At 35.2% G+C, this 27665-nt stretch overlaps 1 protein-coding gene across 6 annotated transcripts in view; it reads right to left on the reverse strand.

The window, feature by feature from the left end:
• The window catches only part of Phf14 (PHD finger protein 14), a 141429-nt gene that overhangs the window by 62767 nt on the left and 50997 nt on the right, over nt 1–27665 (reverse strand). For all 6 annotated transcript variants that reach the window (XM_036181779.1, XM_036181777.1, XM_036181774.1 and 3 more), the window contains 4 exons: nt 25891–26022; nt 19674–19842; nt 6861–6911; nt 6619–6740 (listed from right to left, as the gene is read on the reverse strand). In XM_036181779.1, the coding sequence (XP_036037672.1) occupies nt 6619–6740; nt 6861–6911; nt 19674–19842; nt 25891–26022 (474 nt within the window). The remainder of the gene's footprint in view (nt 1–6618; nt 6741–6860; nt 6912–19673; nt 19843–25890; nt 26023–27665) is intronic.

Below are 27665 nucleotides of genomic sequence, written 5' to 3' on the forward strand. Positions count from 1 at the left end.
TGGTTACATGTTTTATTATAGTTATTTTTAGTGTATGTGGAAGACTTACCATTTCCTAACCATGTGTTAAATCAGCACATACATTGCTCCCGACAACCTATACAACAGACATTACTACTAGCTTTAACAGAAAAGTAAATCAAGAGGAGATGAAGGCGAGGTTCACAAGTTACAAACAAACGTAGTGCCCAAGCCAACAGAGTGACTGATTACAAATCATTCATTACCCAATGCTGCCTCCCAAAATAGAGAAAGAACCTTCAAGTTTCAATAAAAGCCAGACAGCTATATAGCAAGAGATCTTGTTTCAAAAATAAAAATAAAATAAAATAAATATTTGAGAGGGTGAAAACTTAAGGGATAAAAATCAGAACCCAACAGAGGTGTTTAAACAAAACAGCTACTTACTCATCAAAGAACTGAGTTTTATTGATTTGTTTTACTGTCCTAGAATAATGAGACACAGAGTGGCTAGAAAACTGCCTTCCATTCTAAGAGGTTTATTCAATCAATTATAAAGCAACATGAAAGGAATCTGCTCAAAATGTGGTCTAAAGTTATTTGAAAAATAAAGACAACATAAAAATCAAATATTGTTGGGCACAGTTGCATATATCTCTCACTTTCACCACACAGCAACTAGAGGCAGAAAATCACTGCATATTAAAGGCCAATCTCATCTACATTTCCAGACCAGTCTGGGCCACCCTGTCTCAAACACACCCATAGCACATTACCCAAAGTCAAAAGTTAAAAATACAAGAAAATAAAGTCACAATGAGGTCATAATTATAAACTTTTGTTTAAATGCAATCAATTCCTTATGATTCAGCCTAGATTTGGAATATTGGCTTTTTCTTCCCCTTTGATATGAACCCTGTTATAAGAGTTCAACAGAAGATAGTTTTCGGCTATGAGGTACAGGAACACATCTTCAGAAACATCTTGCTATGACACTTGTGTTTTGCCTTTTATAGTTAACCTACCAAGACAATTGGGAAGATTAAATGTGTTGTCAAAATATTAACATAATTTGTTAAAACAGGCAAGAAGGCAGTTAGTGAGACTGTTTCAAAATAAACAACAAAAAAGAAAGATGAGGGAGTCTGGGGCTGAGTCGAGTCTCAGAGCCTTTGCCTCGAGTGAGCAAACTCGTGCTTAGTCACCAGCACAGTAACTACAATAAATAGTCATCCAGGAAAAATAGTAACTTCTATATTAGAAGTTTTGAATAAGTCAGTAAGGAAGCAAGTCTATAATCAAAACAAAGTTAAGTTTAAGAATTCTATCAAATGTAATTCCATATTCCTTAAAGGAAACAAAAGTAATTTATATTTTTAAAATAATTTGAGTAATCCAGTTTTAGTGATATTAAATGACATGAAAAGAATGACCATGGTATAGGGCTGAGGGTATAATTCAAAAGTAGGCAACTGCTTAATATGTACTAGGTGGGAACAGGGAAAACTACCTTTTTTTTCTTTTGGTTTTTTTCAAGACAGGGTTTTTCTGTGTAGCTTTGCGCCTTTCCTGGATCTCACTCTGTAGCCCAGGCTGGCCTCGAACTCACAGAGATCCACCTGGCTCTGCCTCCTGAGTGCTGGGATTAAAGGTGTGTGCCACCACCACCTGACCAGAAAACTACCTTTGAAAATACTAACTAAATGACAACCAAATTTAGCTTCACTATCAGTCCAACCAAGTCTCAGAGAGAAAAACTCAATTATGATACAGGAAATTTACAACCCTACACACTGGTGAGGACAAAAAGTTAATTAAAAATTCAAAAACTCATACTCATTAGAGATTAATATTTGAAATAAAAATCTATTATACAAGAATTCTTGCTGGTGTCCCTAACAGTTTATGATATAATCAAGTTTAGTTTAGAAAAAAGCATCCAGAAGCAAGACATTTACAACATGAAAGAAATAAAAGAGCTGACAGCATTATTTACAGGCATCAAGCTAACATCCTAACCTTGGAGCCAAAATGATCCAGTAGCTACATAAACTGCCACATACTCAAATGAGATTCCAGCATGCATTTAGTAGTATAGAATTAGCTGTACAACTGAAATAGTATCAGATTATTTTCTATCCTTTTATTATCTATGCTTTTAACAGGTATATGAAAATCAAATAACAATTATCAGCTTAAGAGAACTCACAGATGAGAGTTTTACAGAAACTTTTGTGGTTTGTCTCTCATGCAGTAGTAAAAGGTGTCACTTTGTGTTTACATAATTAATGTAAATTATGAGGCTTCCAGTTCAGTCTTGAATAGCAGAGTAAAAAGCTCATGGAGAAGACAGAACTGCTTGGCTCTAAAATTTAACTTTTGAAGACTCAAATATTTTAAAATAGAAGTATTACTACATATCTACTCTTGGATGGATATATCAGGTTACTTTCCTTATCTCATAAGTGTACACTATACTTTAGCTACCAAAAAGCAATTTTCCATTAATAAGCCTTTGAAATGTATCTACTAAATATATATTTTTATATTGTGACCTAGTTTGCTTTTACATTCAATTATAATAATAGATTTTTAATTAAAAAGCTAATACTTATATGAAATGTATTAAGTTCCACGATTCATTTATCAAGTATTTCTGAGCATAATAGACAGAAACAAAACTAAATTAGTTATTGGGAAGTGGGCAAGGGAAATATAGAACATTATTATCAAAGCAGATACATGCCTAGAGAGATACCATAATTTTTAACAAGCCTCAGGTAGGCCATTAGCATTTAAACTGCACATTTTTCAGAACATAAACAAATATGGTTTTGTTTTGTTTTTTAAGATTTATTTATTGATTTATTATGTATACAGGATGTTTGACTGCAGGCTAGAAGAGGGCACCAGATCTCATTACAGATGGTTGTGAGCCACCATGTGGTTGCTGGGAATTGAACTCAGGACCTCTGGAAGAGCAGTCGGTGCTCTTAACCACTGAGCCATCTCTCCAGCCCCAACAAATATGGTTTTAATGAGAAATTTCTCAGGTAATCTTTAAGTTTAAAAAGCAGTTGGTAAATTGAAAGTACTGTTTAAAAAATTCCATAAGATTATTTTAAGGATAAATTAAATATTTTATGACCTTGATAATTCTCATATTTCTCTCATCTGGTGGGACTATCTTAATCTAATCATTTTAGAAAATACATAATGACAAATTATAAGCTTCATTTTGTCCCCTATATTCTAGAAATATTTTAAGACAAAAATAGGGTATGTATATTTTCTGATATATGTGCATATTTTTAGAATTACTTACTACTGAAAACACATTTACCAATCACAACACTCACTTACATAAGCATCCTTTACAATGCTATACAAGATTATTGTCTTAGCAGTTACACAGAAAAGCTTTTACAACCAGTTAGCACTTATTTACAAGATACCTAAAGCAAAGTAAGATTCTGCTCAGCTATAGTAGAGGGAAAACTAAAGCACAGAAATACTAAGTAATTTGCCCACTAATTTTAATGACTGATAAACTGCAAATATGAAATAATAGGGAAAATTATACATATAAAACTCAACATTCAAACATTTACATTTAACTGAGGACAGAAAAAAAATCTGAAGGAATTTAGTGCTTATCCTGAATTACAAAGAGGTACTCTTTCAAATTCAAAGCAACAGACCCTACATAGTTATGGATATTAGTTCACAGGAACTTGAGAAAATAACAAACTACACTCAGTAAAAAAATATTATGATCCCAAGGCACTTAATTCTATAAGAATATACAATGAATACAACATATGTCTAATGAAGCACTGAAATATATTTTATATGTGTATGCTGGAGTGGTACATGTGTGTTTATGTGTATGAATGCACATGTGTATGCAGGTACAGATGTGGAAGCCAGAAGCCAACCTTGAGAGTTGTTCTTCAGGAGCTGTTATCTACTTTGCTTTATATTTACTTGTTTGTTTATTTACTTGAGACAATGTTTTGTACTGAGATCTGAAGTTCCCTGATTAAGCTTTAGCAGCAGGCCAAGTCTCTTCCTCCCTATCAAAAGATTAAATGTAAAAGCCTTCACACCCACACACTCAGCTTTTTTTGAATACTGGGAATCCAAATTAGATTTTTTTGTGTTAGTATGGCAGGTACTCTACTGACTTATTTAGCTGCTGTGCCCTTGAAATATATCTTTACAGCAATAAAGACATATTTAAAAGATCATTAATGATACCATGCGTTCAAGTCCCACAATTATAAATAAATAAATAAATATGTATGCAAATAATAAATTAAATATGTTAAAATAGTATGTAAGCATAATAAAGGTATAATATGATCATAAAAATATGATTTTTGGAGGAAGGATTTTTCAAGCAATAATGGTGCCAATTACAGAATAATGAGATGCCAGGTAAACTGACAAATATTAAGTATAAAATTAATTCTACATAAAATTTCAATCCAAGAACATTGGTGCTTAAACTGAAAATACTTTTACAAGAAAGATATTATAACTAAAAACATTTGTGATATTACATCATACCCACCTTAACCTCAAAAATATTAATGAAAACATCTTAATTGCTTCTTTATTAATTTCTTTAAAGTTTCACAGGAATTTATGCTGTTATCTCTTAATAAAGTAAACCAAAAAAGCTATCCTTTATCATCAGTAACAAAAATATTTTTACCTTCCAAAAGATTGACAAAATTCCAAATACTGCATATTGCAATAATGTGATTAGAAATAAAAATTTAATAAGGGAAAGTCAATAAATAAGGAAGGCTAATACATGCTGGTTGGTGGTGGCGGCATGCCTTTAATCCCAGCAGTTAGGAGGCAGAGGCAGGCAGATCTCTGTGAGTTCGAGGCCAGCCTGGGCTACAGAGTGAGTTCCAGGAAAGGCACAAAGCTACACAGAGAAACTCTATCTCGAAAAACAAAAAACAAAAATTAAAAAAAAAAAAAAAAAAAAAGGAAAGAAAGAAAGGCTAATACAGATAAAAAACCTTATCAAGTGTACAAGATGAAATTTATTTTTAAATGACAACAAAAACATAGTGGTTTGGAAATGACCTAGAATAAAGTACTTTCTGAAATAAAAATTATATACACTTCTAATTTAAATATGTCCAAAAAATAATACATCCAAGTAAAAATCTAGTGGTCCTATAGCAAATGAATGAGAATCAATGTAATATCTCTTGAAAAAAAAAATAGTCTTGTTCAAATATATATAGGACAGTCACCAGCACTAAATCTTGTATAATTTCAAACTAATCAAGCCCTTCAACATTCCCTCCAGCACCTAGGGAATTACCTTTGATTGAATTTTGTTAATTATATGACGCTGTCATTAGAAAATGTTCATAGTTTTATGTACACACTATGTTGTATTTATGCTTTAGATATCACTTTTGATAATCTTCAAAAATTACAATGGGAAGACAAGTATTCCTGTGTATTTCTAGAAGTTCCTAGAAGAAGGAGAATTAGCTGCTTCTAAGAAATATTAGCTAATAAGAGTTTTCTGACTTTACTTCTTCAATGCAATTTTTACTTTCTAATGATGTTCAGTAAAAAGCAAAAAAATCCTAATAACTTTTTATTTTATTTATGATGACTTATATTTTTGAAATAACACAAACAAGTTATATTCTTAGTGACTGAAATAAATGACAACATTTTAAAAATAAATATTTTAAACCATACAATACAAATATGTGTTTTATCAATTTGTTTATTCTTTTCGAGATGCTGCCTTTCTTTGTCCCCAGTTAACTGAATATAGATTTGACACTTTCTGCAGGAACTCAGAAAACGCTCCCTTCCCCGCTGTGTGAACTTTGTGTCATTGTCCTCTGAAGAACTACTAACTCCTGAATTAGCGTCTTTTGCTGTCCACCACCCCTACCACCACACTCAGCACTTTCATAGTTTCTTCTTTTAGCCAAGGATGCAAATGGCTAAAATGGGAAGTCTCTGAACCCTGAGGAGTGGCCACTGCGTAGCATCAGCTGGGGTTCCTGGAAGGCATCATGTTCTACTTCAAATTTTTTAAAAGTACAAAAACAAAACAAATGAAGAAGGGAACCAAACAAAAAATAACGTCTACCTAAGCCATCTTTTCACCTTTCTTTATTTCGTAACAGAGAAGCATTAACACATTCATTTTGGAAAACAATAAGGAACTACTAATGAAATTGTTGCCAATCAAACTCTATAATAACCAATAAGAAAAAACTTCAACTTTTATGATACACTAAGAGACTTTAGAAACTCTGTGGTCTGATGAGATAAAATCATCATCTTAGTACATTGTACTCAGGACAAACACTTTCGCAGCTTCTTTATACAAAGCATTACCAGCTTGTTCTCAAGAAAAGAGGAATTCTCTTGCTCAAAGTTCATATTGTCACTCTTATTTATATCTAAGTCTGGAGTATAAGCATGTGTAGCAGGTTAATAAGTGGATGAAAATCTTTTTCTTAAGTACCATTCTCACTAAATAATATTTTATAAAGGACTTATTCAGTAATTGTTTTTTACTGTATCTGTTATTAGAAAATACAACGATGGGCATTTAACTTATGCCCACTAAAGACAAGGTCTCCGAGTTCAATTTACCTGACAAGATTCTCATTATCTCCAGTGCCTTTGCAAGTTGCACATTCAGTCCGTAAGTCTTCAGCCTTGGGCTTCTTTTGCAGCACGGACTGCCTCTGCCTTCTTTCTCTAGGAACTCTTTCCTGCCAAGTGAAAAAAGAAGGAAACAAAACAAACTCTAAACAGGAGGAAAATGGAAATCCCTCAAGCAAGAACATTTCCCTATGTTCAGGCGATGTAAAGAGAATTTAACTTATTCGAACCTCATGTTTTTCTTCCTCGGGAACAAAGCTTCGCTTTCGTCCTCTGGTTCTCTGGGAAGAAAAAAAAAGTCATAAAAACACTTAAGGTTTAAATCATGATAAACATAAATTTCTCTGTTAACTTTTATGGCTTAAATTATATTTGGAAAATTGGTGTTTCTAATTACTGTTAGATTGCTCCACTGCATGTTGGTAAAATTATGTCATTAATTATACTAACTTAAAAAAATACAAACGTACCTGATAGGAAAAGAAATTAATTTTCCAAAACTATTCTAAAGAGTTTTCTTCAACATTGCACACTTATATCTACAATTTACTCAGATCATTTAATTTTTCATATCTTATCACAAATCACTTCTACAACTAAAACACTGAAACTGGAATAATATCCTATCTATTGTTTTCCCACACATGTACCTATGTACACGTTTATGCAATTTAAAAAAAAATCCTTAAGTAGCTATAAAAAAGGTGGAAAGAAAAGACCTCATAATTCCCAAATCTTAGTTAAAATAAGACTAAAATAATTTAGTAAAAAATGTATATCCTGTATTTTGGACAACATTCATCATTTGAATGAAGGCATCTACATGTTTAAAAGTAATACAAGAGTATCTGCAGCCAATATACTTCAACTCTCCATCTTACAAAGCACAGACTATGAAGACTTAAAATTCCCATCTGCAGACCACTGCTCTGGAGGAGACGAAACAGAGGTGCCACTTAGACTGTACTCTAAAGCTGGGATTAAAAAACATTTATTTCAAGGTTATATAAGTACCAAATAATTCTTAACAGAACTATTTTCTAATATGCATCAATTTTCTAAATGCATCAATGCTGTCTTAAAGCTTTAGTTCTTCAGACTATCCAGTGCCTTGCCTAAAGCTCATACTGCATAATTTCCCGCCAGTAACTCAAAGCCAATTAAAGTCATTAAAGACAAGCGATGTAGCCATTTATGTCTGTATTGCCTGTTGGTATCTTTTACGTTATAGAATAATTTAAGAAGAAAAGAGAATATTATATCTAGGAAAGAGCTTCAAATACAGGCCCTACTAATACTAAATAAGTTCTTACTTCAAAACTAAGGTAGTGTGTGTAGCTCTTCAAATGATCAACCACTGACTATGCACATTAATGTCCATGGGCACCTGTTTAAAATGCAGAATTTGTAGGTTCTTCCATCCCAGCACATTGAATTAGACTTCCTTTTAACAGCAATATGAAGTTACATATGTTAACTTTAAAGACATTGACACAAAAGAGCTCTAACTGTTGACAGTGAAGTCTCAAGTCTTTACAGTCTCTTTGCATGTTTTCCTTTTGCTTTCTACAACAGTTACTATTCATCTCTAAACTTGTAAGGGCCATGTTATATTCACCTTTCTATACCCAACTAAATGCAATACAATGTTTATTCCATCCAAAGGTTCAGAAATTTTAAGAAAACTATAAATGGTTCATTAGAAAATAATACATGATTGCACTACACTATGTAATTCAAACACAAGATTTGGCAAAAATTTAAATTATTTTTCCCTTTCTGGGGAAATTTACTTAAATTAAATTACTCATTTAATTACCATAACTTTCATATACAGGCCATTTCAGCAAGGTTTCAGAATGGTATAGTAAAGAGAAAATACTCAAATTGCTCATTAAAATTCTACAAATTCCTGCACATAATGCTCAAAGACTTTTACAACCCTTACTGTGGGGGGAGGGATAGCCACGTAACTATAATTCATCTAACTTTGAATGATTTTCTCAGCCACTTAGATCAACCAGCTCTTCATCATCCACAGTATATTTATTTGGAAAAATATGATAAAACAGACATCAAAAGTATCTGAATGGTCCCAAATACCATGAATTTAATTTTCATTTTTAGTCATTTTAATAGGCAGTTTTTCTAAACGAACATCCAAAAATATTCATCTAAAAACATTAATCAAATTCTCAACAATGCAGTCTTAACATTATTAAGTGGCTAATTTGTACTTGTATAAAATTAGCTAAAATATTAGTGTAATAAAGGTAGACTCTAGGATATGTCATTCTCTCTCAATTAAAAACCTGGTGGGGGCAGTTATAACAATCATACATATAAAAATGCCATAATAAAATTCATTAATTTGTATGCAAGCTTATTTTTTTTAATTAATAAAACAAATGAAAACTATAGATTGCCCCTTGGCTTAATAACTCACATGTGAAAAAAAGCAAACACATTAAACTTGTTAATTCCCCTCGCCAAATAATGACCTAAAAGAAGCAGTGTTTTCTGGAAAACCGTAGGGTTCAGTCAAGACTGTGAAAAAGCAGTATGACTACTGTATTTACTGTGTTAAAAAATTATGCAAAAATTTATGAGAGTCATGGAAAATAAAAATCACAGGACTTCAAAGAAAATAAAGCTGATGCATGTGAGAATGTAAGACTAGGAAAGGACAGGTCTCAGAAAGCCCTCAGGCATGTGTGTAAAAGATGAAAAGTCACCAGATACACAGTATAAAGAAATGAAAAACAGAGTCAGAAAGCTTTCAAGCTACATTAAAGTTATTAGAAAACATGCCCAAAAGTACAAATTTCATTTTTAAAGTAACTTCAAAAGGGACATGAACACTCTAATTTATTTGCTTCTAAAGTAATTTCTTTTCCCAAAAGGAAGAAAGAAGATACTTTCCACACAAAAACAACACCGAGAAAATGTCTATGTAACACAGCCCACAGAAGGAAGCACCACCAGGCTGCCTTCACAGTAGCTCCAGAGGGTCACCTGTGCACTATAAGCCATACAAAAGGAGAATTGGACCAGGAAACAGAATTTGAGTCCATGAGTTCATAGAAACAAACTACAAATTACAACAATAATTATTCATGAGAAAAATGAAGATGAAATACGAAAATTAATTCACATGATAGGCAGATCTTCTAAAGTTTTAACTAAAGTTTAATTAACAAGACTGTTCTTTTTTTAAGATTTATTTATTTATTATGTATAAAGACGAGGGCGCCAGATCTCATTAGAGATGGTTGTGAGCCACCATGTGGTTGCTGGGAATTGAACTCAGGACCTCTGGAAGAGCAGTGGTGCCCTTAACCTCTGAGCCATCTCTCCAGCCCCACAAGACTGTTCTTAAATGTAAGTCATGTTTTAATATCTTTACTATGATACAAACTATGTATCCATTTAAAAATTAGTATAAGAAAAAGTTAGCTGTGCAACTTAACTTGGCTGTACTGACTAGTTTTATATCAACCAAACACAAAACAGTCATTTGGGAAGAAGAAACTTCCATTGAAAAAATAGTCTCACCAGATGTGGGCAAGACTGTGGTGCATTTTCTTTATTGATGACTGGTGTGGAGCTTTGAACATGCTAGGCAAGTACTTGACCAATAAGCTATATTCCCAACCCTTGTCAACTCATTTAACTAGCACTCTATCCAGTGCACACTCTTCAAGCAACATCCCTGGCCATTTTTCAGTGCTTCGGTAAGTAAAAAGGTAGCATGTTCTATTATACGAGAATTTAGTTGTTAGTTGCTTTATTATCTGAATATTAAAAAACTGTTTTTACCCTAATATCCATTAACAGAAGTCATTTAAGTAAATAAACAAAGGAAAAAGCTTTGATATATCATAAGTCTTATTCATTCATTAAACCTTAAGAAAAACTTAATTGTAATAATAATAAAGACAACAAAGGTGGGGTTGGCGATTTAACTCTGTGATAGAGTAAGGCCCTGGGTTCAATCCTCAGCTCTGGAAAAAAACAAAAAACAAAAAAACAACAAAAGAGTGCTATGAGAATATTATTTAAATTATTCCTGATAGTGTCCCTTCTAGAACTTCATCCTTCAGTCATTTTCTCAACTTTGTAATGCCATATTGGGTTTCTCTTATAACTCTCATGAAAATAAGGAATACTAACAATAATAAAGGTTTTTAGCGATCATTTACAAGTGTATACTGTGAGTCATCTGCTTAAGTGTATACTGTGAGTCATCTGTTTAAGTGTATACTGTGAGTCATCTGCTTAAGTGTATATTGTGAGTCATCTGCTTAAGTGTATGCTGTGAGTCATCTGCTTAAGTGTATGCTGTGAGTCATCTGTTTAAGTGTATGTGGTGGTATTGTGTTCCCCAAAATATTGTGTGTTCCCTGAAATAAACATATCTGGGGTCAGAGAACAGACAGCCACTAGAACAAAGCCAAAATTGGTGGCTAGAAAATGGGAAGAGTAAGCTATAGCAGAAGTTGGGCGGTGGTGGTTCACACCTTTAATCCCAGCACTTGGGAGGCAGAGCTAGCTGGATCTCTGAGTTCAAGGCCACTTTAGAAACAGCTAAGCATAGTGGCCCACGCCTTTAATCCCAGAAACACAACCTTTAATCCCAGGGAGTGGGGGCAGAAAGAGAAAAGTATATAAGGCGTGAGGACCAGGAATTAGGGGAGAAAAAAGCATGTAGTGAGTAAAGCTTTCGGCTGGTTAAGCATTTGGCTGGAGAAGTATTCAGGCTTTGGAGCAGCACAGTCCAGCTGAGAGCCATTGGAAGGAGGACTCAGAAGCTTCCAGTCTGACGAAACAAAACCAGCTGAGGGACTGGCGAGGTGAGGAAACTGTGGCTTGTTCTGTGTCTCTGATCTTCCAGCAATCACCCCAATAACTGGCCTCAGGTTTGAGTTTTATTAATAAGACTCTTTAAGTTTCCTACTACAAGTGTATACTGTGAGTCATCTGTTTAAGTGTATACTGTGAGTCATCTGTTTAAGTGTATACTGTGAGTCATCTGTTTAAGTGTATACTGTGAGTCATCTGCTTAAGTGTACACTGTGAGTCATCTGCTTAAGTGTACACTGTGAGTCATCTGTTTAAGTGTATACTGTGAGTCATCTGCTTACGAATATAAATCGCTTAAGAAAATGGCTCAATGGGGCTGGAGAGATGGCTCAGTGGTTAAGAGCACCGACTGCTCTTCCAGGGGTCCTGAGTTCAATTCCCAGCAACCACATGGTGGTCACAACCACTTGAGATCTGGTGCCCTCTTCTTGCCTGCAGGGACACATGCAGGCAGAATACTGTATACATAATAAATAAATAAATCTTTAAAAAAAGAAAAAGAAATGGCTCAATGGTTAAGATCACTGACTACTCTTCCAGAGGACCCAGGTTAACTTCCCAGAACTCACATAGCAGCTCAAAAACGTAACTCATGCATGTGATGCAGACATATGCAGGCATACACCACTACACATAAAATAAATAAACTTAAAAAGAAGAATATAAATAGAGAAGAGAGTATATTCTTTTTGGGGGGTAAAATATTCTGTAAATATGTTAGGTCCATTTGGTTTATAACATCTGTTACCTACAGTACTTTTTGTTAAGTTTTGTCCGGAGGACCTGTCTATTGATGAGAATGGGGTATTGAAGTTTCCCACTGATCAGTGTGTTGAGGGTCCATATTAAGCTGCAGGAGTGTCTCTTTGACAAACTTGTGTACGCTTGTGTTCAGGGCATAGATGTTAAGAATTAAAATGTCATCTTGGTAGATTTTTTTTTTCTTTGATGAGTATGTAGTGTCCTTCACCATATCTTTGATTAGTTTTGGCTTAAAATCTATTTTGTTAGGTATTAAAATGAGCACACCAGCTTGTTATTCAGGTCTATTTGCTTTGTATATCTTTTTCTAACCCTTTACCCTGAGGTACTGTCTATCTTAGATGTTGAGGTGTGTTTCCTAAATGCAGAAGGAAGGATCCTGTGTTCACACCCATTCTGTTAGTCTGTATCTTTTTATTGGAGAATTAAGACCATTAATATTGAGAGATATCAATGACCAATGATTGTTGACTCCTGATATTTTGTTGCAGTACTAGTTGTTGTTGTTGTTGTTGGTGGTGGTGGTGGTGGGGTGTGTGTGTGTGTTTGTGTGTGTGTGTGTGTGTGTGTGTGTGTGTGTGAGAGAGAGAGAGATCATTTCATTAGATGCAAAAAAAGTCTTTGACAAAATTCAACACTTCTTCACAATAAAAGCCCTGAAGAGATTAGGGAAACAAAGGAGAGAGGTCAACATAATAAAGGCAGTTTACAGCAGGCCTATGGTGAACATCAAACTAAATGGAGAGAAACTCAAATTGATTCCACTAAAACCAGGAACAAGACAAGGCTGTCCACTCTCCCCATATGTATTCAAATACAGTACTTGAAGTCTTAGCTAGAGCAGTAAGACAACTAAAGGAGGTCAAGGGGATACAAATTGGCAAGGAAGAAGTCAAAGTATCGCCATTCACAGATAATATGATAGAATATTACAAGCGACCGCAAAAATTATACCAGGGAACTCCTACAGCTGATGGACACCTTCAGTGAAGTGGCTGGATACAAGATTAACTCAAAAGTCAGTAGTCCTATATACAAATGACAAATAGGCTGAGAAAAGAATCAGGGTGACAACACCCTTCACAATAGCCACAAATAATATAAAATATCTTGAAATAACTCTAACAAAGCAACTGAAAACAAGTCTTTGAAAAAGGAATTCAACAAGATATCAGAACATGGAAAGATTTTCATGCTCATGGGTCAGTAGGATTAACATAGTAAAAATGGCCATCTATGAAAAGCAATCTATGGATTCAATGCAATCCCCATCAAAATCCCCAAACGTTTTTTTAAGGACCTACAAAGGACAATTCTCAATTTCACATGGAAAAACAAAAAAACTCAGGACAGCTAAAACACTCCAGAACAATAAAATAACTTCTGGAGGTATCACCACCCCTATTTCAAGTTGTACTACTGAGTTATAGTAATAAAACCACATGGTACTGGCATAAAAACAGACATATTAATCAATGGAATCAAATTTAAGATCCGGACATAAATCCAAACACATATTGGTAGCTGATTTTTTATAAAGAAGTAGGAATATACACTAGAAAAAAGATAGCATCTTCAACAAATGGTGTTGGTCTAATTGGATGTCTGCAGGTAGAAGAATGCAAATAGAACCATACTTATCACTCTCTACAAAATTCAAGTCCAAGTTGATCAAAGACTTCAACATAAAAACAGATGGACATAAAACTACTGAATCTAACAGAAGAGAAAGTGAGGAATAGCCTTGAACACATTGGCATATGAGACGACTTCCTGAAGAGAACATTGATAGCACATGCACTAATTAATAAATGGGACCTCATGAAACTGAAAAGCTTCTGTAAGACAAAGGATACAATCAACAGGACTAAACAGCAGCCTACAGAATAGGAAAAGATTTTTTTTACCAACTCTACATCTGATAGAGGACTAATATCCAAATGTATAAGGAACTCAAGAAACTAGATACCAAAAAAACAATCTAATTAAAAAATGGGGCACAGTTCTAAACAGAATTCTCAATGGAGAATTTGAGAAATGCAAACCAAAACCACTCTGAGATTCCATCTTTCATCTGTCAGAATTGCTAAGATCAATAACACAAGTGACAGCTCATACTGGCAAAGATGTGGATCAAGAGGAACTCTCCTCCATTGTTGGTGGAATTGCAAAACTGTATAGTCACTGTGAAAAATCAATAGGGCAGTTCGTTCAAAAAATTAGAATCAATCTCCCTCAAGACCCCACTATAGCTGGGCAGTGGTGGTGCACACCTTTAATCCCAGCACTTGGGAGACAGAGCCAGGCGGATCTCTGTGAGTTCGAGGCCAGCCTGATCTACAAACCTAGTTCCAGGAAAAGCGCAAAGCTACACAGAGAAACCCCGTCTTGAAAAAACAAAAACAAAAACAAACAAACAAAAACCCAAAACAAACAAACAAAACCTAGATATCCTAACAACTAAACATGAAGCAATGTTAACTATGAAGCGTACAATGACTCTATGTTTACAAGGAAGAGGTACTTCCTGAAAATACAACATTTCATTCTTTCACTTGAAATAAATCTCTTAATCATTATTTTAAACAATAAATTTTTAGCCCTGTAATTTGTTTTCAGGTAACTTGACCGCTTTTGCTGTTTTTGTATAAAAAGAAAATATAGGAGAAAAAAATAATGAGACTGATCACTTGAAAAACATCTTATTGAAACTATTATCTCAGAATATACTATATTCTTTCAGATTTCTAGAAATCTTTCTTACAAACCCAGAATAGAATGAAATGGAAAATAATGTGTCTGAGTATCCACGTTACAAGTCCAGAATGGCTGGTCAACATGTTCAGCTCCCTGTTAAGACTCTGAGCATGGTGAATGGAAAGCTTCCTGTCAACTGGAAAAGCAGAAACCATTCCTTCAAGAACAATTTTGTCTCCAACAGCAGGTACTCTAACAAGAATGGAGTCTTTCTGCTTATCTTTCTTGCCTTGTGTTTAGTTAATATTTATTTGTGTACCTGTCTGTGTCTATTTGAGCATATACATATGTGTGTGTGCACACTTGTGTGTAAGGAGGCAGGAAAAGGAAACTGGTTGTCCCTCTATATTACTATTTCTTTGAGACAATATTTATTTGTGTGCCTGTCTGTGTCTGTGTGAGCTTATATATATGTGTGTGTGCACACACGTGTGTGTAAGGAGGCAGAAAAAGGAAATTGGTTGTCCCTCTATATGACTATTTCTTTGAAACAAGATCTCTCCTTGAACCTAGGTCTTGAGTTTTCATGATGAAGCTCGAATCCAGCAACCTGCAGGGATGCCTGTCTCCACCCCTTTTAGAACTGAGGTTATAGGTGTGTATCTGACTCTCAGTTTGTGTGGGTGCTGGGATACAAACTCACACCCTCATGACTGTACAGTCATCTCTCCAGGCTGTGAGCCTAACTTTTTAAATCCTGATATGCTAAAACCAAATAAAGACACTGATCCAAAAATATACTTATTGGTTAACCAAAAATGGTTTAAGTGTAGCATTCAATAAGTAAATTGTTTCTGGGTAAATGGAAAGACACCAAGAAGAAAGAAATTTTTAAAAAAGTGAAGGGTATTAAGGAGTATGTATATATTTCCATCCTCACATTAAATATAAAACCATGCAGTTTTTTAAATTCCCCAGAGCAGGTTCATAGTACTCATGATTTGAAGGGGAAAAAAAAAATAAAGCAATGCAACAAAAATTAGACATACACAAGCAGTGTAGCTATGAGGCCAATATACTTACTAATTTACTATTACTTTTCTTCAAAATGCTTAAGATCTTACTATGTGTATGAGTATCTTGCCTACAGGTATATATGTATACCAATAAGTATCTAGTACCCATGGAGGGCAGAAGAGGGGGTTGGATTCCATGGGACTGACGGTTTAGAGCAACCATATAGGTGGTGGGAACCAAACTAATGGGATCCTCTACCCCACTGAGCCAACTCTCCAGTCTCCTCCTTTTCTTTTTTAATATCAACTTCTTCAAGGTCAATATTCAATCATTCCCTTAACTTTGACACTATTTCACTGTGTATAACAGGAGCAAAGCCAATGTTTGGAATTACAAATAAGAGTGTTGATCTAATTATATTAGTTAAGGTTTCTATTGCTGTGATAAACACCAGGACCAAGGCAATTATAAAACTTATATAGTTTAATTGGGCTTAAGATTCCAGAGAGAGCCAGGCGGTGGTGGTGCACGCCATTAATCCCAGCACTCGGGAGGCAGAGCCTAGTGGATGTTTGTGAGTTCGAGGCCAGCCTGGTCTACAGAGCGAGATCCAGGAAAGGCGCAAAAGCTACACAGAGAAACCCTGTCTCGAAAAACCAAAAAAAAAAAAAAAAAAAAAGATTCCAGAGAGATAGAATTTGTGATGACAGAGAAACTGCATAGGTACAGGTCTGTGGAGCAGCAGGGAGCTCACGTCTTGTTCCACAAGAAGGAGGAAGAAAGAATGGACTGAGGACAGCAAGAAGCTTTTGAAACATTCAGCCTGTCCCAGTGACGCACCTCATCTAACAAGGTCAAACCATTTCCAAACCTCCACCAACTAGGATCAGAGTGCTTAAACGCCTGAGACTTACAGGGTCCATCTCATTCAAACCACTACATTCCACTCCCTGGCCCACATAGGCTCATGGCTATATCATAATACAAAATGCATTCAGTCCGACTTCAGATGTTTCCATGGTCTTCCACAGCTTCAACATTGTTTAAAAGGCCAAAGCCTAAAATCTCCCCTGAAAGCTGAAGGCAATTTCTTAACTGTAGAACCCTGTAATCAAAAGGCAAAATATACATTTCCAACATAAAATGGTACAGAATATACATTGCCATTCCAAAAGGGGAGTTAAAGGGGCACAGTGGGGGAAGTACTGAACCAAAGCAAGACCGAAACCCAGAGTCCAAATAGTGTCCAAACCAAGTCCAAATAGTGTCGTTGCATTGTCCAATGTCAGCAGATTCAGATGGCTCTCCTCATCCAGGTTGGATGCCTGCAAGATACATCTCTCTCTTGGGCTGGTTCTACTCCCTGTGTGCAGCTATCACTGGCAGATATCCCATGACTCTAGCATGTCTAGTAGCTGACATCTCACATCTCCAAACAGCAAAACAAGAGGCAGAGAGGTACACTGAGAATGCCTTCTGGTCTTGTCCTACGAAACTGCCTGAGGCTGAACTGAAAAGTAATCAACTAATTTCTTTGGTGGAAATGATTTCAAGGCAGGCTTGTATTGGCTCTACCACATAGTTATTAATAACTACTCTTCTGCAAGTCTACAATGAAAAAGAGCAAGTGGGGCAAAAAGTAACACAAAATATATAGTTTGAAGAGAAAAAGAGCAACAAAGTCAAGGTCTTTTGAACCACTAAAGTCGACCCTGCCCTAGTGACACACCTCCTCCAACAAGGACACAGCTCCCAATCCTTCTCAAATAGTTCTACCAACTGAGGACTAAATTTTCAAAGATATGAGCCCACAGAGGCCATTCACATTCAAACCACCACACTAATGTTTAATGTGAATGACTCTAGACATACAAATTAACAGTAGATATATGACTGGCTTTCACATTATCACTACTCAAAGGGGCACCAGAGAAAATACCATTTTTGTATCAGAATATAGCATCAAAGGAGAAAGATCTCGGGCCAGGTGTGGTGGTGGCGTATGTCTCTAATACAAGCACTTGGGAGGCAGAGGCAGGCAGAGTTCCAGGAGAGCCAGAGCTTCATAGAGAGATCCTGTCTCAAAGGAAAAGGGAAAAAAAATAAAAAATAAAGAAATAAAGAGGAGAGAGAAATATCTCACTTATTAAATATGTCACACAATGACCAAAAGTATGAAAACCATTTCCATTGTATTTCAATTGAAAATTTACAGAGCTCAAAAGAGGGCATGAGAAATTAATTCAGACTGCATAGACTCGATTCTTCCTGCGTGTTCCTCACATGGTTATGTGTGTGCCAGAATGGATAGTGTTTTGATGCTTCACAGATGTGCCCAGTATTTTAATGCTTTCCAAACAGATGCATGAAAAAAATGTGTCCTGTCATGTGAGTTTCCATCAGTGTTAATGACCTTGGCCATCTGTTTATATGGTTTTAGTCTATCATATTTACTTTTCAAGGAACGAGTATATAAATCTTTTCCCAATTCTTCTAGCTCACTTAAAAATACTCTGAGGTCAAAATTTAAAGAATTTCTTTAGAAAGTATTTCTGTTTGTTATCACTAGATGCATAAGGATCTCTTTCAACATACAACTATTTTAAATAAGAATTTAGTGTGTGTTTCTCTTTGCATCTGTATTTTTTCTCCAGACCCATGAGGACTAATCTGCATCTATGACTTCTTAGGGGAGACATCTTTTCCTTTTTTCCCTTGTAACAAGATAGATTTTTTTTTTCAACTAATAAACAACTTTATCCGGATATTGAAGGAAACAGATACCTTTAGGTTTAGTGTTGTCATCTGTTTTGTGATATTTTAAGGGCCTTTATTATTTTAAATTTTATTAATTTCATTTTGCTTCATTTTAAAAGTATTATTTTAAAGTTACAGTATCTGAAAACTCCTTTTAAAAAACATACAACCACCCTGTTATTACTAGAAAAGGTTTTTTTCTTTTTTTTTGTTTTGTTTTTCAAGATAGGTCTTCACTGTGCAGCCCTGACTATCCTGGACATCATTCTGTAGACCAGGCTGGCCTCGAACCATCCAGAAGACGTACATTTTGCTTTGTTTTTACATTTTGTGTGTGTCTCTCTGTGTGTGTACATATACATGCATTGGAACATGAATGTGCCAGAGCATGTAGGTCCCGTTCTGTCCTTTCTTTCCATCTTATGGGTCCCAGGGAGGAAATCCGATGAATCACAAATAGTCTACAACTCAGGGAATCTATACATTCTCTAAATGCTCATGACCACACTATAGGGGGCACTTAATAGAATTAGCTAAAACAAAGATAATGTTATAGAAAGAAAAAAAAAAGTTTGATTTCTCTATTCACATAAAACCCCAAACTTAACAGACTAAATTAAATACTGTTCATGACTATACAGGTTTGAAATATAAAGGAAACAATTAGGGGATGAGAAATACAAAGCTTCTCAGGAAAGGGGATCCATTACACATGTGAGCTTGCTGAGGCAGGAGTCCAAGGCTTCAGTTATATCCTATTTTTAAGTGGAGTGTCAGAAATACTAGTACCCACCATTAAGCTTTTACCTGAACACACAAGCTAGATTCTCAACTAAAACTAAATACAATATGTTAATATTGTAATACTGACATAATACTAAGAGCTGAATTCCTTTTAAATGTTTCCATCAGAATATCACTGAGATCAATAAATGAAGAATAAATACCGTGTTTCTTATTGGAATCTTCTTGGGTTCTGGTGGCACGTCCTGTGGAACAAATTTCACTGGTTCCTTAATCTGTCTCCTTGATCGTTTGGTTCCGTCTGGCAACGTTTCCATAGCCATGTCTGCTTCCATGTCACTGCTCCCTGCCTGGTCACACTCTGAGCACTGCCTGAACAAATTTTTGTTGAAATAAGGTCATATATTTATTATCTTCTGATTTTAGCTACAATTTATATAAGTATAAAAGGATTTCACACACAAATATACACACACACACAAATACACATAGGCAGTGTGATAATGACAAAAATCAGAAGTTACCTCTACACCTCCAAAGTGACTACCATGACTATTACAGAAAGAAATTCAATGTATCCACATACTACAAAAACAAATGAAACGATGCTATTGCAAGCCAAGATAACTCACAGACCACTCACTAAGAAGGTATCTTCCTACTTAGAAATGATGACTTTTTAAATGTGACATATACGGAAAAGTCTTTTATGGACTTTCATTCTTATATTCCATTACCATACTTTTTCATTGTATTTTTTGACACAGTATGCTGAATATACCATCTGGAAAAAAAAAATGAGATCTGTGAAGTGTTGGAGTGAGTAGTCATTTCACTAATAGACCAAGCAAACCTTTACCTTGTCAGTGAAGACCTAGAAATGTTTGTTCAGCCAATTATATATGCCCATTAAAAAGTTACAACCAAGATGGGTATCGTGGCGCACACCTTTATGCCCAGCACTGGGAAGCAGAGGCAGGCAGATCTGAATGTTCAAAGTAGGCCTGGTCCACAGAGTTCTAGGTCAGCCATGGCTATTATACAGAGAAACCTTGTCTCGAAAAACCAAAGAAAACAAACAAACAAACAAAAACACATTACTGCCAGCTATTAAAAGTAAATTTATACTAATAGATTTTCTTCAAATATAATTTAAAAAGATTAAAAAGGTTTCCAAAAGTCTAATTTTTGATATATGATATGTTTATTTTACATGTGTTAATATTTGTACCTTTGAACGTAACTTAAAATTCAAACATCTCTAAACATTTTTTTATCATTTAATTCACTCTCCATCAAAACTTTTATTTTTGATATATCAATAATACAGACTTATTATTAAGCTTATTTTTACTTTTAAAACTGAGATCTTTAAATTCTGGATTCTACAGCACAAATACAAAGTACTATTTGTTTTGATGATATAATCATATTAACTGCTACAATGTAAAGTAATTGGTGAGAAAAATAAAGCGTTATTCCCTAATGCATTACTTACAAAATTCTTACATGTATGTTGCTAGTGCAACTACAAGATGTTTTATGGATTACCAAATCAGTGATAAACTGCTCTTACACTTATTTCAAATAAAAACATCAGTAACTCATATGGTACTACATAAATGCCTTACATAATCTCAGAATTTACTTGATGAATATATTCTGAAGAGGCAAACAAAATTACGAAAAGCTGTGAAATGCTGAGGTTTGTTTTTGTTTTTTAATAATGAAATGCCACAGCCATTTTAAGTAAATAAGCCTAGAAAAAATATCAGATTATGTCTCAAGTAGATCATTTTTCTGCTTTATATGTCTAAATTATACAAACTAATAACAAATTGATAATTTTCATCAGCTCAATGAAATGTCATAGTTCCTCAAGCATTCCAATCCCGATCCTCAGGTCTCCTATTGGCTTGTGGCTTATTGATTAGGCTACTGACTGACCAGCAATCCCTAAAGATCTAGAGTATCTGCCTGCCCAGTACTGAGATTTACAAGCCTGTACCACCATCAAGTCTGGCTTGCAGAACTTAGGGATATCAAACTCAGGCCACAGGCTTGCATGGTAAGCACTATATGAACTGAGCTTTCCCCCATCATTCATGTTCACTGTAAAAATATATAAATTCCTATAATATGAAAACATGTACTTTTTGTATAATCTAGTTGTCAAATTAAAACATTGTCATTTTATTTCTGTTTTTGTAGCTGCTACTCATCATTACAACATTGTGTTCTTATGCTCATTCACAAACCCACCAAAAACTTAAATGACAAGTAAATTTGTTCTACAACATTCAGACATAAAAATGGCATGCCATGAAACCCTGAAACTCAATTACCAAGAAAATTTTATAACTGACAATACAGAATATGTATTCCAATTTTAAGGTGGCTGTCATGAGTCACGCCATATACATCTACACAGATGGACCATTTTCACTTTCAACAATATATTAAGCACTGTATTCTCTACCTTCAAACACCCTTTAAGATATCTACATAACAGTCTAGTATATCAATGAGATCAAAGAACATTTCCAGGGTAATTTACCCTGGAAATGTTAAAAATATGTACCTGATTCATTTAGTAATCTATGGCACTACTATGATGTCATTTTGTATGCTGTGAATGTGTTGCTCTGTTTGGTTGATAAATAAAGCTGTTTGGCCAATGGTGAGGCAGAATAAGGTTAGGCAGGACATTCCAACTAGAGAGAGAAAAGCAGAGCTGAGAGATGCTGCCAGCCACCACCATGAGAAGCAAGATGTAAAAATACTGGTAAGCCTCAAGCCACATGGCAAAGTATAGATTTATAGAAATGGGTTAATTTAAGATATAAAAACTAGACAACGCCAGGTGGTGGTGGCACACGCCTTTAATCCCAGCACTTGGGAGGCAGAGCCAGGCGGATCTCTGTGAGTTCGAGGCCAGCCTGGTCTACAAAGTAAGTTCCAGGAAAGGCGCAAAGCTACACAGAGAAACCCTGTCTCCAAAAAAAAAAAGAACTAGATAAAACAAGAAGCCTGCCACAGCCATAGTTTAAAAATAATATTAGCCTGTGTGTGTTTATTTGGGTCCTAGCAGCTGTGGGACCAGCAGGAGAGAGATTTGTCCTGACTGTGGGCTAGGCGGGACACAGGAAAACTTTCAACTACACTACTATGACACACAAGCTTATTAATGAAGATCATTTAATTATCTCTGTATTTACTTAATACATACATTCTATCAGAGATGGGACCTACAGTTTGTAATTCCTATGCAAAAAAGAAAAATCTTAAGGTAACTGAAGTAATCAAAACTATTAGCTGACAATGCCCCCTCAAAGATCCAAGACCACTCAGCAAAAACACCAACACAGGCATGAAAAGCCCTCTTTTTTAATTTGTAGGCTAGGGTAGTCCAAGAGACTTCCAAAATATTACAGGCTATTGTTATTGCCCACAGTTGCTCCCCAGAAGTGGAAAGTAAATCCCTATTTATTGCTGAAGACACCACGCACACCAGACACAGGGCCCAGAGACCCCTAATCTGGAGCTGACATGAAAGCCTCCTAGCCTGAGGACTAGGTTTCATAGTACCAGAAGGTACCATACAAGCTTCCAAAGGAGGGAAACAAGCAACAGTCCTAACCAGTTACAGTGCCCATGAACCACAACAAAGACAAACATGGCACAATTACCATAAGGGTACAGTAGTGACACACATAACTTGGCAGTAACCAACAATTCTATAATTGTACTTAACTCCTTCTCAAAGAGATCAAAATCATGCCTGGTACTCAATTACCTAGTAATGAATGTCATTGATTGATGGGAGAATGTCTTTCTGTACAATGTGAATGTGTTGCTGTGATTAGTTGATCAATAAAGCCGTTTGGCCTGTAACAAGGCAGCTTAGAGGCAGGCAGGCAATCCAAACAGATAGAATGGAAAAGAAAGGAGAGGCAGAGGAGATGATGCCAGAGAGCCGCCCAAGGAGCAACATATAATGGTATACAGGTAAACCCACGGAATATGTGGCAATACATAGATTAATAGTTATGGGCTAATTTAAGATGTTAGATCTAGCTAGCGAGAAACCTGAACCAGTAGGCTATACGGTTTGTAATTAATATAAGCCTCTGTGTGTTCATTTGGGTATGAGCGGCTGCGGGACCACAAGGCCACACTAGCTGGGCAGGACAAGGAAAGCTTTCAGCAACAATTGATCTTAGGCCGGAACCTACAAACCACTGCTTTAATGAACCAGCATGATCCCTAACTACACTTTAAATGTTTGTCCTTATACCCATAGGTAAGTGTAGTCCTCACACCTCATGAAGAAAACATCTCTTTGTAACAGTTAGAGACTATTACAGAAAAACCACCATCAATCCAAATGCAGAGTTGTGACATCCAGTCCCAATGAATACAACATCTAGACAACACTTCTACACCTAAAGCTCAGTAAACATTGAAGAAGAGGGGTAGAAAGATTATAAAAGGATCAGCGAGTCTGTGTGAAACTGTGTCTCCTGGAAGCTACATCCATAAAGTCTCATCAATATGACTGTTTAAACATGAACTGAATAAGGACGACAACAATAGATACGCTAAAGAGAATGGGAACAGGAGAGGGGAAAGACACACCACTCATAGTAATGAGCCCTCAACCCTACACAAAGAACTACTGGCAAGTAAGGAATTCTAAGAGTGGGAGAAATAGTGTTCCCAGACAACAGCACACACACAAATTGGTTATCTAACAGCCAATGATCAGCTCGTGAAACATATACATGTAAGTAACATTATACAGACAGAGCAGGTTATAAATAAGAATATATATGTATAAACATTTATGCATGGAACAATTAAAGATAAAAAGAGGCTGTGAATTTGAAAGAGAGCAATAGTGTTTGGAAGTAGAAAAGAGAATGAGACGATGAAATTATAATTTCAAAAATAGAAGAAAAATATTTTTAAAAACTATTAAATAAAATGGAGTTTCAACACTAAACTACAAAAGACCACATGAGTTATGCAAAAGAACTTCACATTCATGTTGAAATATCAAGAGAATCTTTTAAATTTGCTACACATTCTGTCCAGAAGCACTATCAAATCATCTTATAAAAAAATAATCTATGGGTTGGGGATTTAGCTCAGTGGTAGAGCGCTCGCCTACCAAGCACAAGGCCCTGGGTTCGATCCTCAGCTCAAAAAAAAAAAAAAAAATCTTCAAGCCAGGCATGGTGGCACAGGCCTTTAATACCAGCACTCAGGAGGCAGAGACAGGCCTAAGTTCGAGGCCAGCCTGATCTATATAGTGAATTCCCAGGATAGCCAGGTCTACACAGAGAAACCCTGTGTCGAAAAACAACAACAAAAAACTTCAAATAATTACAAAACATTATTTTGGGTAAGATAACAGATAAAATGTCTCCTTGGAACCAGATAAGGGGAAGGGTCATATACCCCCAAAAGTAGAGAGTCAGCAATTCATCAAGGTTGTGACCAGTTTCTTGAAAAATGCAGAAGACTGGAATGCACAGAAAAGTAAAATATACAATTCACAAAGGAAAATACCACATGTTTTCCTTACATGAATGTATCTAAATTTTATGTTTGTGTACATGCTGTTTGTGTATAGGTGAAGGCCACAGGAAGATATCTGTGTCTTCCTCTATCACTTTCCACTTTATTTTGTTGTTGTGGTTTAAAAAAAAATTTTATGCAATATATTCTGCTCATGCTCTGCCCTCTACCAGCTCCTCCCAGATCCACTTTATTTTTTGAGAAAGACTCTTACTTAATCTGGACCTCATAGATCCAGCTAGACTGGATGAACAGAGAACTTCCAGGATTCTCATGTTTTTGCCTCCAAGGGCAAGGATTGCACCCACCTGAAGCCACAAAGCACTCCTTATTCTGGTCCTGGGAATCCAGACATAGGTCTTCAAGCAGGCATACCAAGCACTGTAACCCACTGAGCCATCTCTCTAGGCCCCTGAATCCATACCCTTTTGAATGGATTGCAACTTCAGGATTCAGGTCCTTTTCTTTTCTAAAACTAGAACAATTATTTTTGCATACAAAGAATATTCATTTCCTAGTTTTTCCTTGCCTGAATTCCCCTTCCTGAAATACTATGACAATTAGTCTATTAAAACCTGAGCATCTGCTTCTTCCTTGTACTAAACCTAATGTAATGTAATGTAATGTAAGCCTAATGTAAGAAAGAACGCATTGCTTAGATTAAAAGTTTACTTCTACAAGTATTTTATTTTATTCATATAATGGTTAGAAAGACTTACAAATATTCAATTCATAGGTATGAAAAAGTGCTTTACTATGAATTAGTGATATAACACAGTTGTACTGCTGAAGATAAAAGCAAACCAATTCCAACCATATCCAGTCTGTTTCACTCACCAGTAACTGTTTTTGGTCTTTCTTGGCATCCTTGTAAGGGGCGGATCAAGGCACCCAAGATGGTAATGCAGCTTACAGGTGTCACACAATAAAAGGAGATGCTGGTCATGGTTCTTCTTACAAATTCCACAACTTCAATAAAAGCAGCAAATGAGAGTTACACTGATGTACGTAGGGAAAGAGTATAATTATAGCAGTTCTGAGTTCAACAGCTTTCATCTTGCTAACTCTGTCTTCTATTATGGCATTTCTGGTCCTTAGAGACTGAGACTTGTTATAAGGACCAGGCTGGCTCTGACCTCGTGATCCTCCTTGCCTTAGCATATAAAGAATAGGTATGTACAGGACCCTGCAATAACTTATGTTTTCCTTAGCATTGTTCTAACAATGCCAGTAACTGTTCTAAATAAAGAATGTTAAAAGGAGTTTAGATCTAATATAAGCTTAAAGTTTTCTAAAGCTAAACCCAGTAAAGATTGGGAATATTTAAGATATGTCTCCTCAACATAGCCTTTTAGTTATTACTTGAAATTCATTTAGCATTAGTTCAATTTTTCTTTAGAAACATAAACTATAAAAGAAAAAAAGTATTCTAATTTTTAAAACTATCCTGAAGGTCAAAAGAAATTATTCCACAAACACCTTTGTTTTTCATTAACTGCAAACCTTTCAAATAGCCTTACACATATAAATAAGCTACACAAAAGTCAGATTTTAAATTAAAAACAACATACTAATTGATATAGTTCACGCTTTAGGAATTTTTAAAACAGCTAACATTTCTTGTGGGAAAAGGCAATTTTATTTTACTTCTAAGGAAACGAGCACCATGGCTTGCACATTTAGCATATATTTATAGTAGGAATTACAGAATGAGGGAAAAGCTGTCTGAGAATCTAAGAGAAACAGGAATGCACAGCAAACTGAAGAACAATAATGTCAGGTATTTTCAATATTCCTAGAAATACATATGTAAAGCAGCAATAATAACAAAAATGAGCAGCATTAACAAAACCAACAACAATAAACTCACCAGATCTTAAAAGAAAATCAGTTTAAACATATTCTGAGGCAAAAAACAACTGTAGTCATAAAACTCCAAAGTCTAGTGCTATGCCTAATATTTTCAAAAGAACCAACATGCTTGGGAAAAACATGTGGTAATACACTCAAGTTCACACTATAAACTAAGGCAATAATGTGCTTTCCCATATTACACATATATATACATGTATACATACATATATGTGCATGTTATTTATAGGTATTTATATACTATAAATATAGAATTCATCATTTTTATTCACTACTCTTCACTACCTAAATCAAAAGCAAAATTTTACAACTCATTCAAGTAAAATATAAATGTTCACTTATTTAAGTTCATTAAAAATTATATAATTACTGATTATAACTAAATTTAAGAGATTAAATTTAATATCACAGGCACAGCTTTTCAAGTACTTTTGTACTTTCTTCAGCCTAACACTCTCCCAACTGAGTATTTCGTCTGGGTATTTTGTAGTTTCTTATTTCCATGGAATTCTTTGTTTCCATGGAGCATATGAAAATTTATTCTCAGTTCCTTATAAGATACATCATTTATCTTTCTGAAGAACAACAAATATCTCCTGTATCATCCAATCTACAAAGCACTTCTGATCAAATGCACCTGAAACTCACTTAGCTGAAATTCTGAAATGGACCATAATTGCTCTCAGATATGTAAAGTACCTTCTGACTAGAACATATTAGTGAAAGATAAACAGTATTAT

The sequence above is a fragment of the Onychomys torridus genome, chromosome 3, assembly GCF_903995425.1.
Source record: "Onychomys torridus chromosome 3, mOncTor1.1, whole genome shotgun sequence".
NCBI classification, from domain to species: domain Eukaryota; kingdom Metazoa; phylum Chordata; class Mammalia; order Rodentia; family Cricetidae; genus Onychomys; species Onychomys torridus.